Here is a 13,364-nt window from a genome sequence, read left to right as displayed (position 1 = left end):
CAACCCAGTTAGATTATACTAACAAACACTGTTGTTGTGCTCACACTGGATTTTGTTATTAATACATTTCTCTGTTCAAGCGCAAAAATTTTAGGCAGCAAGATTGCTTATAAAGTCAATGGAAAGACCTGAGTAGATGCTAATTTGCCCTGAGCAGCGCGAAGACGTGTCCACGTGAGTTGAAAATGTTTCAACTTGAGCAAAATATCTGCGCGTATCTCGAGGCTTTATGAATCTGCTTTATACACGTACAGAAGCAAGGGGGGTAAAGGAGAGAGACCGGAGGGAAATAAGAGAAAGAACCAGAGTCTCTGGTGAGTTCTGAGTTCAGTCAGAGATTGAAGTGAACACAAACACACACACACACACACAGTTCCACAGACACGGTTAGTGCGTCTGTTGCTAGCTAGCTCACAGCTAACATGTGCTTGGTATTTTGGCACAGATTATGCTTACAACCGTGGCCACGCTGTTTCATGTCCTGCCTGCTTTTTGCTCCAGCACATGATGAAATCTTCTCAGGCCCGATCCGGTCTGACATGTTCTGTTCATTTGCGGGGCATTGGCTGCATCATTAAAACTGCACATTTAGATCAAATATTTTCCCACGTTCAAATGGTAGTTCAAATTAAACATAAACAGTGACAGGCTTAGATACTTGGAAAACATTCTGCAGATAATACTTTTAGTTAAACCCATTTTGTAATGTGGGGGCGTCCTGATAGCTGAATGATTAAGGCACATACCACATAACCACAACATCCCTGGTTTGATTCCAGCTGGTGACTTGTGTTGCATGTCATACATTCTGACTGCCTTCATTTCCCGTCTGTATACTGTCTGCTATCAAATACAGGACAAAATGCTTAAAAATATACAACTTTTACTGACCCTTAAGACTTCTTTACATCCATCACTGATATAGTCTATGTGTTGACCTTATGCAAAGCTGTCAGTACATGTATATTCTATAGATAACCTCTGTCTCCAATGACGTGGATGCTGTATTTTCACTGCTATAATAACATTTAAACTTGAAGACTGAGTGTATATAATTATTAATATTAGTATCTATTTGATCTTGTTTTCTGCTGCTTCAATGAGTAAATTTACCAGTTGAGATAAGTGAGTTTTTCTTTAAATTCTGACTAAATTAATCATTTCTTGTTTTATTTTTTTGGGCGGTGCGCTCAACAAAAAAATGCAACAAAAGCAAATCTACAAAGTCTATGTATTTAGATGCATAGCTAGCAGCTAGCTACCCCTGCAGCAGTCAGCTGTTGTTTCCTCATTGTGTTTCTATGCACATTGCTACCCTCAGCCAGTATTTCTGTTTTGGAGCCGTTCTAATATCTGTCCAGCTGCTCCATTCCCAGTACTGCCAGACACTTTGAGTACTAGAAAAATAAATGGAGTGGCTGTAATTAAAGGGCTCCAGCGGGTGAGATTTTCGACCTTCCACAATCTCTCTCTGTTAAATCCAGTATAAATAATCATGTCCAGAGCTAACCTGGCCTGGCCTAAAATCTATCCACAGCACTCGCAGGACTGATTACCCAGCCGAGCACACCAAATCAGTTTGATTATCTGAGTTCAAGAATGAGCAACAGCACTTATTTGGTCAAATATAATTTGAGTCAGATTTTTCAGAGGGCAAATCTGAGGGATGAAATAGGATTCAGAGCCAAAATGAAATGAATGATACAGAGCTTTGTGCTGGACATCTCAGGTACAGACTGTTTGATGAAAAATGGAACAATGTAATGCTTTATTAGAAAAAAAAAATTCCAACATCAAAATTAAACTGACATTAATGTCTAATATGAATCACTTTTAATCCCCAAATACAGTAAATATTCAAATTAGGACAGAGGAATAAACAGAGAAGGACAGAAGAATGTTATCAAAAGAGGAGGAAAGGATGGAGGAAAATACAGAAGGAAAGATGAATATTAGGGCAGGAGGATGAAACAACACGTTAAGGAAGAACGGCTTGGAATAGAAGATGAAGAGACAGACAGAAAGAGGACAGATAGACAAGAGGGGATTCCTTTTGATTTGGAAATTCTAAATTACTTGCAGGAGTAGGAATGTGTTAGCCTGCCCAGTGCATACTGGGAAAGGCTCCTACCCAACTATGCACTGAACAGGATAAGCAGACAGATAATGGATGGATAGAAGAAGAAACGAGGAAAATTGTTATGGAGGTAATAAGGTGGAAATGAGGTAAGAAGTAAAGAACAAAGGAACATAGATAGAATGAATGATAGATGTAATGTTGCACAAAGGACGGAAAAACAGAAAAGAAAGATAAAAAGAAAAAAAAATTAAAATAGATATGAAGGTTTACATAAGAATGGTGGAAGGGAAAGAGAAAAAAGAAAGAAAGAAAAGGAAACAAGGAGGGAAAAGAAATTTGGAGGCATACATTAATGTCTGAATAAGAATGGAGAAAGGGTGGGAAGAAGAAAAAAAAGAAAATTTGAACAAAACATCTCATTGAAATAAGAACGGGGGAGAAAAGAAGGAAAGGGAAAGTTATTTTATATAAATAAAAATGAGGGTTGAAAGAATGATAGGAAGGCAGATAAAGTAAAGAAGAAAAACAATGCTGGAAAGGGAAAAAAAATGGAAGAAAAGAAGTGAAGAAAACAAGGGAGGAAAAGGGAAGAATGACAAGGAAGGAAGGAGGACTTGTGAGCAGGGTAGAAAGGAAGTGAGGATAGAGGGATGTAACGAGGCAGTGAAGCACTGAGGGCCACACAGACGGAGGGGGAAGTGGGTAAAGCCGATGATCCGGTATGCCAGCATGCTCTTCCTCAGTGGGGAAGTGGTCACGTTGGCGTGCCATCGCCGTCCACCAGCAGGGTGACATCATCATCTGTTTATAACTCGCCTGCCCACCGAGTCAGCCCCGCTGTCTCGAACGCCCCTCCTGTCACTGACTGGCCTGATTTAAGACCTGATTTGACATCACAGGCGTACATAGAGCTTTAAGAGTGTTTAAACTGTGTAACCAAACTGCCTGAAAACGTGTTCGACCGTGGCTGGACCGGCCAGCATGGGCATAATGTAACATGATCTGGTGAGTCTGAAGTTGGCTTACACAGTTTTAAACATTCTGCAGCAGTATTAAAACACACAATGCACTTTAAACCTATTGCAATACATATACCTGCTGACTGTATCTGTCAAATGTAAACACTGCACTAAGAGGTAAGACATATGGTGCATTAGGCAAGAATGATTCCCTTTGTGTTTCCATCCACTGGGGATTAAAGCACCGCTGCTGTGGAAATGAAAACGGGGTGTTTTTAATGCACCAGCGCGTGCAGGAAGAAGCACAGTAAACCTGCAGCTACAGACCTATTATCTTTATGAGGAAATATTAGATAGTATATGTGTGTGTGCAGAGGCAGACCTGTGGCCGGCAGGCAGACAGTGTGCTCCTATGCAGGCCACACGCCAGTCAGCCCTGAGAGGCTGGGGCGGATTCTTGAATAGCCTAATAAACACCAGATGTTCCCTGGGTAATATATACACAGACCCTGTGCCGTGTCCATCTCCCCAGCAGGAATAACACAGCCAGGCAGAGCCAGCCAGCATCTGAGGGATCACATCTACAGCAGCATGGAGGAGGACGCCGCATCGCCCCCAATAATGTTTGATAGTTGGGGGACAGGCACAAAGAGCTGGGAGGACAGATGATGTTTTGGAGAATGATAAGACAGCGAGTGCGTGGGTGCTAACAAACAGCACAAACCAAACTCTTTGCAAGTCGCTTCCATCTGCAACCACCGCCTGCAATCAAGAGATAAACAACCAATTGAAATTTCTCTTTCAAAAAAGTGCTTGGAGCACCCAGTTGGCCAATTGCGTTTCTCCTTGCTGCCTTATCTGTGACAGACTCCTAGAAACTGATAGGGCCTCGCCGGGCCTCTGGATTCCGTTCCCCCGTACACTTACCAGCAGTTTATCTGGAGGCTGGAGCCTCTCTGAAATGGCAAACGGTGCCAGAGATATCATTCAACAAATCCCTGGCCTGCATCCAAGTCGCCCTCTTGTTGTTCCTGCAGGCGAGTGACCCAAAAAAAAAAAAAAGAAAAAAGAAAACTACACACTGGCATAGCTCACTGCTCCCATGTTTGCCAAGACGACACATTGCTGCTTTAAAGTACAAGGAATCGATAAGATCTCAGTTTAGAAGTGGATGTCTGCTGTGTAACGTCTCATTCTAAACAATCTGAGTGTTTTGCTTTCTCATGAATACTTGAAATTTAGCATGGTATGAGCCAATGATGTAGAACATATCTAACTTGTGTATAACATTCGTGACATGTAGTGTGTTGGCAGTCAAAGTGCTAGCCTGACCTAAAGAACACGAGAGGCCGTTAATCTGAGCGACAGCGAGGATTTAAGAGTACGCTCAGTTCAGTAGTCAGGTCTACATGTTCTCATCGCTATGTCTTATGTGACATTAAAAGTGCAAAGCCTCTGTCTTAGGAGGAGCAGCTCAGGCTCAGTGTTGTTGTGTTTGGGCGTGCCTCTGCTTTGATGCTGTAAACAGGTACTGTCTATGTAAATCTGGCTGTGCAGCCTGAGAGCGAGAGCCTCTTCCAGCACGAGAGCATTCCTCGGCGGTCACTCACCGACCTGTCTGCCTACCCGCTGGCTGCGCTGTCTGCCTGTCTCTCTGCCGGCTGCATATATCCACCTGCTTCCCCTACGTCCACCTTTGTGTCTGTCAGTACCTGTGGATTTATCCGTCTCTGGAGTCCGGATCTGTTTCTCTTTAGCGCGTCTGTCATCTTAACTGTTTTCTTTTCTTCCTACCTGTGTCTCTCCGTCTGTCTTTAATGCTTTCATCTGGAGTGTAAAGAGTTCTGAGTCGACCTCAGCTCGAACACAGTTTGACTGGGGTTACGATGATTTACAGAGAGGGCATCACTTGTGTCAGAAAAACAGCACAAGTTAGCTGGAGTCTGCAGTTTTCACTACAGCCACTTTGATTCCAAGAATAAACTTGTAGCAGCTGATTTCACTGATTGGTTCCTGATTGGTTGTTCTTTTTCAGGAAGCAAAAAGTACAACAGACAATCACAAATCAGTTCTTTTGGTTTTTTTACACATCATACAAGTCATGTCAGACTCAATGGTCTGATTCATATGCAACTTGGGGAAATGATGTCTCTCACAAATGCAGTCCAAGATGTTCAAAATATTACTGATTGAGCCAAGGGGACCCTCAATTAAAGGGCAAATCAGGAAAGGTAATAACTGCTCATATTTCTCACACTGGATGTTTGAACCTTTAAACCCATGCTGCTCTGCAGGACTATCAACACACACTATATTTGATTTTTAACTGCATGATTTTATTTTTTGAATCAGCTCTGTTTCTTTACTTAGCTGAGTGGCTAAAAGTGGCTGCACCTTCTCAATATTTTTATTTGAACGGTGGAATAAATTAATGCGTAATGTGAAAGATATCTCTTGTACTGAAGAACCCACAGAGAGTTATTACCCAGCTCTGCAGTTTTTTAGTATCTTTCAACTCATTGTTTTGGTTTTACGGCCTGCAACTTTACTGTTCTGATTCAGTCTCAGTGATCTGTCCAGCAGCAGCAGACAGCTGTTTTCAGTGAAAGAGCTCAGATAAACCCACTGTACACTACCTGCTCAGCACCAAACAGCAGACAGACAAAAGTTAGCAACTAGCTGGTGAGTGTATAGCAGAGCATTTAGCAGCTAAAGAGTCAGACGAAGAGTTTGCTCAGATCAAACAGAGCTAAACAGAGAGTGAATATTGGACCTACATTCATCAGTTGGCCAGAAACATGATTTCAAATGAATGCTAACACTTTGCTAACACACAAACACATTTGCCTTATGAATTTTACAGGGTGTTAATATGTCCATGTTGTGTTTACAGCTCGTTACACTGTCCCCAAGTGGTCAAAAAAAATCAACTAACTTTAATAAATATGGGATTCTATGCCCATATTTTATAAGAAAGCAAGAGTAGTCAAATACAAATGTCTAATAACTCAATTTTCATATGTGAAAAAACATATTCTCTGTTATCTGGTATCTAGACATAAATATGGTCTTGGTTTTATTTGCTCAGGTGTGAGATATCTGTCATCTCAATACACTTAAGGTGAATGGAATTTTGTTTATGATGCTAACAGGATTTAAAAAAAATGTATTTTGTACTCATTTATCTTATCATTGATGGGAGCAAAGGCTCATATTTTATGTGCCTTCGCTTTTTCATTGTGTCTCTCACACTCGTTCCCCCTCTATCTTAGTTACACTGCAGTCCAACAGCATGTAAGTGGACGTGTGTGTGCGTGCGTGTGTGTGCGTCTGCATGTGCGGCAGCTCAGTGTTGGAAGGCGTTACTCACGAGGCATGATGCCTTGGTCTGCCAGCTGCTCTCGTGTCCTCCTCTGCTGAAGTCTTAACTGTAGGACTGAAGTCGGGGGGGAGGAGGAGGAGGAGGAGAGTAAGAGTAAAAAGAAGGGGAAAGATGAGAAAGAGATGTGGAAAGACAGGTAAGGGACAGAAAAAAAGCAGGAAGAGACTCAGAATTCACTTTGGTTAAGCAGCGTACCTGCTGTTGCATAATACTAACTAGAAGTTTGATTTAGAGGTTTTAGCATAATTTCACTTCGCCTACAGGTTGAAATGAAAAAAAAACAAAACAAAAAAAAACAACTGATAACTTGTAGTGATTCAACAGGCGCACCAACAGACACACATGCACATGTATGTATCAATACATGTATATACATATGCATACAGAAAACACAGAAAAAACACAAAGCTGCTTGCTCACAAATATTTCTGTGAGCAGGATGTACGGAATGATAAACACAGCTCCTGGCTTTTAAACAGATCTGCTCAGCAGTGTGTGGTCTGCAGTTTGTGCGCACGTTTCTGCTCTGTGCATGTGTATGTGTGTGCGTGTGTGTGTACGTGCGTAGAAGTGGTCTAGGTGGGAGTACGGGGTCATAAACATAGAGCCTCCCCCATGTCTGTTGGTCTGCTTGTGTCTGTGGCTCTTTTGCTTTCTTTTTCTTTGTCTTTGTGTTTTTCCTCCCCACTGTTATCTCAAGGTCTCTTGTAAGACCCTGGATCTGACGCACAAGTATGAAATGTTCCTTCTTTTCTGCAAATCCTTAATCACTTTCTACTTGTCTTCCTACTGTTAATTATCTGCTTCAGGTGGTTTACATTTGTGCAGCTTCGGCTACATTCGAGCATTTTATGAATTTCTTCAAACCCTCCGGCTTAGGTGTAATGACTTTTTTTAACGGTTTGACTGCATGTCGGTGTGAGCTCAGTTGCTGCATCATAGCGCTCTTGTGGGAGATCACCTCCATTATGTAACAGCAGGCCCTTCCCTTCATCTGACATCTGCTTTAGTTTACAGTGGGGGGTCGTGACCTGCTGCTTACAACATCACAGAGAGCTAACGTAGGATTTAGTTGCTGACTGAAAGCTGACCAAAACATGTAATTGATACAACATCTATCTTTTTTTTTTTTGTCATCCTGCTCCCTTTCAATAATCAACACCCATTCATGTATACAGGCACACATAAAAGCAAGTTTTGTCTCTTTGGTCATGGAAAAAACAAGGTAACAAATTGAATGTAGCTGTTGGCGTTAGCTAACTCTGTGGAGCATGTTTGTTTTTAACTCAAGGGACAGCTCCTTATTATAATATATTTAATATTATTAATAATAATTCTGTCTGAAAAAGCACAGCAGCTGCCACATAATATACTCTTTTTCTTAAAAGCTTTTAAATTAGATTATTACAATTTTTCTTGCAAGGGCTAACGGTTAAGACAGTTCCAACAAATTCTAACTCTACTTATTAATTCTAACATAACCAACGTAACCTAACCCTAAACTATGCTGTAGAACTGCTGTTGTTACATCCATTCACGGTGCCTCTGCTCACTTGAGTGACAAGCTAACGTTACAGTAAGGCAGTTGTATTTTGAGCCAGCTAACAGCCTCACTTAGCTAATTCCGTAGAGTGTCTTTGATTTTACCTCTTCCTGACAGGGTCATCAATAATTCTGTCTGAGAAAGCACAGCAGCTGCCACATAATCTGTCTTTTCTCTTAAAAAGCTTTGCAAGGACCAGAGGGTTGTCTGTCCTGATTGCAGAGAGTACATGTTAAAGAAAGAGGACCAGGTGCTGTAATCACAGATCACTGAACCGTACGATACTCTGCTTCTCTCACTGTTGACTTTGAAATCCAAGACATTTGTTTTCAACTCTGGCTTTCTTGACAACAAAGAATATACAAATGCACAGCCGCATTTACAAGTTTTCAGATTTATAGTGTAAATAAATTATCATTTGGCCTGCTTTGCACTGGTGAAGTGGTGATAATTACACGAGCCAGTGAAGTGAAATTCTGATTTATTGTCCTCCTATGCCTCACACACTCACAGTCACCATACAAGAAAGAAACCGGCTAATAATAACACCTCACTTTTACACTTAAACTCCAGCAACTTAGCTAAAGAGACTGGTTGCATTTGTTACATCAATTCCCCTGAACTTTCCTTCAGCACAGGCAGGAATGTGCTCAGGATAGATGTATGAGCATGGCTGTATAACTTCTAATAAACAGGTATTCCTAAATGAAGTATTAGGTTTATTTTAGTCTAATACCTTTGCATAAAGTGAAAATCCACCTTAAAACAGGACTCTCATATTTTATTCCTATAGTCTTGGACAGTTCGCGGCAGATTTGTGAAAGCGAGCCAGAGCCAGATTGCGGATGAGCCAACACTTCACCATTAAGATACAGTTTCTGGAGCTGCTCCATTGACAGTGACTGATAGTCAACAGTGGGATTGTAGGGTGATATTCTGGTGATGTGGATTTGTGTTGCAGAAGAAAAAAAGCTCACTTGAGTGTAAGAACACTGGTAAGTGTTTTTTTTATCCTTTGCCAGAGTGCCATTCATTGTCAGTGGAGGATGTCCAGGTTTTGTCTCTGATATTATTACTTATTATCATCTATGTTAGATATATTAATGCCTACATAGAACCTGCCAGGATCACTGGACTAACATTTGTCTGGTCTCACAGTCTATTTTATTCATTAGAGAATCAATTATAATGATAAACACCACATGGTAGGCCTACCACCAAATTAAAAATTGAGTGGGGTAAACTTTTCTCATTTTAATGAACAGGGTTGTCACTTTTAGTAACACATATTTTGTTCACATTAATTCGAACACAAGCCATGTAGCCTAATCCTAAACTGTGTTGTAAAACTGATGTTCCTTCGTGGTGCTGTCGCCGCCTCACTTCACTTGAGTAACAAGCTAGCGCGACAAGCTAACGTTACAGCAAGGCAGCTGCATTTTAAGTCAGCTAACAGCTTCACCTTTAACTCACGATTTTTCCATCTACTGTATAGTGTCAAATCCAAAATGCTTCCTCACATCAATTTTCAGATGGTTTGGTGTCATGATTATCCGTTTAGCACAGCTTGCTAGTTGCTAGTTTTTGATAGAGCATGCAGTGGTTTAGACAGACTGTGCATTTTACAAACACCCCCTGCTGGAGTACAAAGCATGCCCTGTTGCAGTTTTACACGTAAATTTGGAATTCAAGCAGGTCATTACAGATCTAATTTTTTTGTTTTTCTGATGTTCAAATGGTAGGTTGAATTGTGACTAAAACGTGACTACAGCGTGAGACTAATAAACTAGAATGTTTTCATGAATCATTGCAGAAAAAGTTTGGATGAATCATCAAAAGTTACGAAAATAGTTCTCCTACTTTTTTACCATTTTGGGGGCTCAGTTACTCAGGTAAAAACATCCAGCATCATTAGCTTTAATAAGTTCTGGATTGGGTGTGGTATCTGATACAAAGCAGGTGTTTTCTGTGTGTGGTTAAGATTTACCATTCAACATGTGGTTGACACCTTGTAGCATGGATTTAACTCATATTTGACACCTCTGTCATAGTGTTACATAATGGCAGTCAGCTTGAGAGCCCTTTGAGCTGTTAATCAAATCGGCATGAGAACCAGTCAGTAACACACACACTCACAAAACGGCGGTCTGCGGGGAGCACTTAAGTGAGATCTTTATCTTTCCTTTTAGCTTCAACCATGCAGCAGCAGTTCCCATGGCTTTGATAATGTAGTTCAAGCGTGGTGCAAAAGGAGCGACGATCGCTGGTTTTTCACGGGGCGCTCGTTGTAACTGAAGCTGCTGCAGCTTAAAGAAAACTGTAAATCCAGGACAACCAGATCGACGAAGACTCCCCCTGTCATCAGCGGTTATCACAGAGAGATTTACAGGCTGTTTTACTTCGCTTACGCACAATATTTCACTCATGCACTTATAAATTCGCTCGAGCAGTCATGTCAGTTGTAACTTGTATCACTTGGCATTAATCCCTCTCACTGTAACATCAAGCAGACTTGGAACAAGATGACCTTTATGGCAATAAAGACAACATCTCTACATCTGTGCTATATTAACCAGCTAGAGCACGTGGGTTAGAGCAACACAAAACCTGAGCCACCCTGGTGAAACTACTTTTGAACACAGCCATCCACCCTCCCATGTTCCCCCGAGCACCGGGGGTCATTTCCCACCCTGCTGATCTGCTCTAAACAACTCAAAGGAAAAGCATAATTTACCCTGCCATTCCTGGAACGCAATTACAGCTCAGAGCTGTAGAGAGTAAGAGCTGAAGCCACTCCTGTCACTAGTTTGTGCACTCGCAGCAGTGTAAGGTGCTGCTTTGTGAGGTGATTATGTACATCAAGGTTTACAGAGTAGAGAGCGGGATACGAGCTCTGATCGCTGACACCATCAGTTACATTTTCCTCAGGGAGGTGGCAGTGTTGGTCAGACTACACACACTGTAGCACAAACACACATGCTCAGGCTTACAGCAAATATCTTCAAAATGAGACAAGAAAGTGTGTGTGTGTGTGTGTGTGTGAGAGAGAGAGAGAGAGAGAGAATGAAAAAAGGGAGAGTGATGGAATTAAAGAGTGTGTGTGTGTATGTGGAGGAGATAGATGGATGCAAAGCTGCAACAGCTGCTGTGTGTTAAGGGGAGTTTAAATCAGTGCTGTAGTCCGTACCCTTCCTCCCTCTTTGATATGCCCAGGTACACACACACACACGCTCACACACACACACACACACACAATTCTAATTCAGCCATATTAAGATAACCTTCGACCCCTCTCCAGTCTCTAATCTCTCTTTATCAGCGTGTACAGAGCCACAGAGTGAGAAAGTCTCACTGGCTTCCCTCAGCAGCAACAGCAGGTTGGCGGCTGGCACGGAACAAGTGCACTAACCTGCCCGAGACATCACCCTCACATGTCGTGCTTTTACGAGGAGGCGGACGAACATCAAAGAACACGCCCAGCTGTAAATCCATCACGCTGTGATGGGTTGCGTCGTTAGGATTGGTACGCGGGAGGATTTCTGACTTATGCTGGCCTCTCTTTGGTATTCCTCGTACCATCACATGCCCGCAGTATATTACACACACCTGTCACTCGGCTGGTGTTACTGAAGAGCACATCATGAGTGTCAACACAACTCATCCGTGAAGACAGATGAATGACATGATGTATACAGGGTTGCCTATAAATGCCAAGGGTTGACAGACAAACTGTTTGGAAGGCTCTTGAGAATAAACACAGCTGTACACAGAAAGTTTCCACTAATAACCTCAACACAGATACAACAGAGTGTGAGTGACATGTCAATCGTCATCATCATTGGACTTACCTGATCTGAACTTGCTTCGTATCAGTATGGAGTGTTCAGAGCCCAGAAGAGTCATAATGCTTACAGTACAGTTCCAGTGTTCACAAGTTGCAAAATAATGTCACACACAATCGAGAAGCGGTACACACTTCGACCCCCCCCCAGCCGCCTCTGGACCCCAAACTGAGATGAGATGGAGCTGACCCAGCCTGCCTCATCAACAGCTCTAGAAGACAGCTAATATAAGAAAAAAAAAAATTAAAGACACACTGGCTTTCTTGTATCTCTCTTAGCCAGTGTGCACGCTAGCAGCAGCCTTCTGTTCTCTGTGCTGCTTTCTCTTCTCTGCTCTCTCCCCCAGGGGCTGGTGTGGGATTGTGTGAGTCTGCGGGCCGCCGAGGCTTTGGTCCCATCTAGCTGAGAGCTCTGAGCAGGGCCAGGGACAGCACAGAGAGATATGCCCTGCTCGGGGAGGGGCTACCCGGCCAGGGTTTCCTCTAAGCCCCGCCTGCCAGAGCCGGAGGCTGGACAGGGTTTGGCTGCTGACTTCTTCCTCCCTTGCCACCAGTGTAAATATATCTGCCTATCAGCCCTGCTGACTGTCATTAGAGAGGAGAGAGGGAGAGTTAGATTAAGATAGAGATGCAGAGACAGATAGTGGTACAGCAGTACAGCCAGGAGGGAGAAAGTGGGAAAAGCAGGGACAGCAACAAGTTTCGCTCACTTTGTTCATAAGATTGATGACTATATATATCAGAGTGAATGACCTATCAGCCAACATCTAACTGCTTTGAATGTGGAACATGTAATCGCTTCTGACTTGAATCTGTTTCTACAAGCAGATTGGATGAACAGTTTATGGACATAACTGTGGAAGGTAGTAGGGCTGGGTATCAAATAATACATTTTGAGTACTAACCAGAATGTGTATGTAGCAAGGAGTATCAAAAAGATATCCAGACATCATATTTCCTGTCATAAATCAGGAAAACTTTCCAACTTGAGTGTGTATTTTATAGTTCTCAATTTAAAGCTGCACTATTTTTCAAATACGTCTTATATTAACAATGGCTCAAATTATTACATGAAATGTGAAAGCTGTCCTCTGAAGTGATGAGTCTATAAAACTTCCCCTCAGCTTCTACAGTTTTGGCATCTTTCAGCTCATTGTTTTGGTTTCACCTGTTGACCCTTTCTGGATAATCTACCCGGTATCCAGAAAGAGTAAGCAGTTATTTTAAACCTGCAGTGTGGAACTTTTACATATAAAGGAATGTCTGTTACATTCCAGGCCTTGCCAAACAAGTTCACACAATGCTGATTGAGCCTATCACTGCCAGATAAATCTCTCTGTATTTATTTCACAGTATACAGAGTTTTTAAATCTCATGACAGGCACAACATTCCCGCACTGGTCGTTTGGCTGTTGATCATGCTTCTAGCTCTTCTCTTTCCAGATGTTATCGGACTGAATGGATCAAATTCTGAAAGTGAAACATGTCTTCTCTCAGTAGTTGGTGGAGACCAAAACAGAGCTCAAAGCAGAGTGAATATTAGACAAACACTCGTCATG

General features: G+C 42.1%; 1 protein-coding gene across 17 annotated transcripts in view; it reads right to left on the bottom strand.

Moving 5' to 3' along the window:
* Positions 1-13,364, bottom strand: part of myocd (myocardin) — a 164,207-nt gene that overhangs the window by 15,730 nt on the left and 135,113 nt on the right. For 12 of the 17 annotated variants that reach the window (XM_044338789.1, XM_044338797.1, XM_044338799.1 and 9 more), the window contains one exon: positions 6,410-6,475. The exons of 1 other annotated variant lie outside the window; for it this stretch is intronic. In XM_044338789.1, coding sequence (XP_044194724.1) covers positions 6,410-6,475 — 66 coding nt within the window. Of the gene's footprint in view, positions 1-6,409; positions 6,476-8,068; positions 8,285-11,812; positions 12,270-13,364 lie in introns of those variants that run through there. 4 more of the 17 variants (XM_044338798.1, XM_044338804.1, XM_044338796.1 and 1 more) reach the window with 4 other exon arrangements.

Source organism: Thunnus albacares, chromosome 20 (assembly GCF_914725855.1).
Source record: "Thunnus albacares chromosome 20, fThuAlb1.1, whole genome shotgun sequence".
NCBI lineage: Eukaryota > Metazoa > Chordata > Actinopteri > Scombriformes > Scombridae > Thunnus > Thunnus albacares.
The sequence above is the reverse complement of the archived record's forward strand: the minus strand, read 5'-3'. Positions and strand labels throughout refer to the sequence as shown.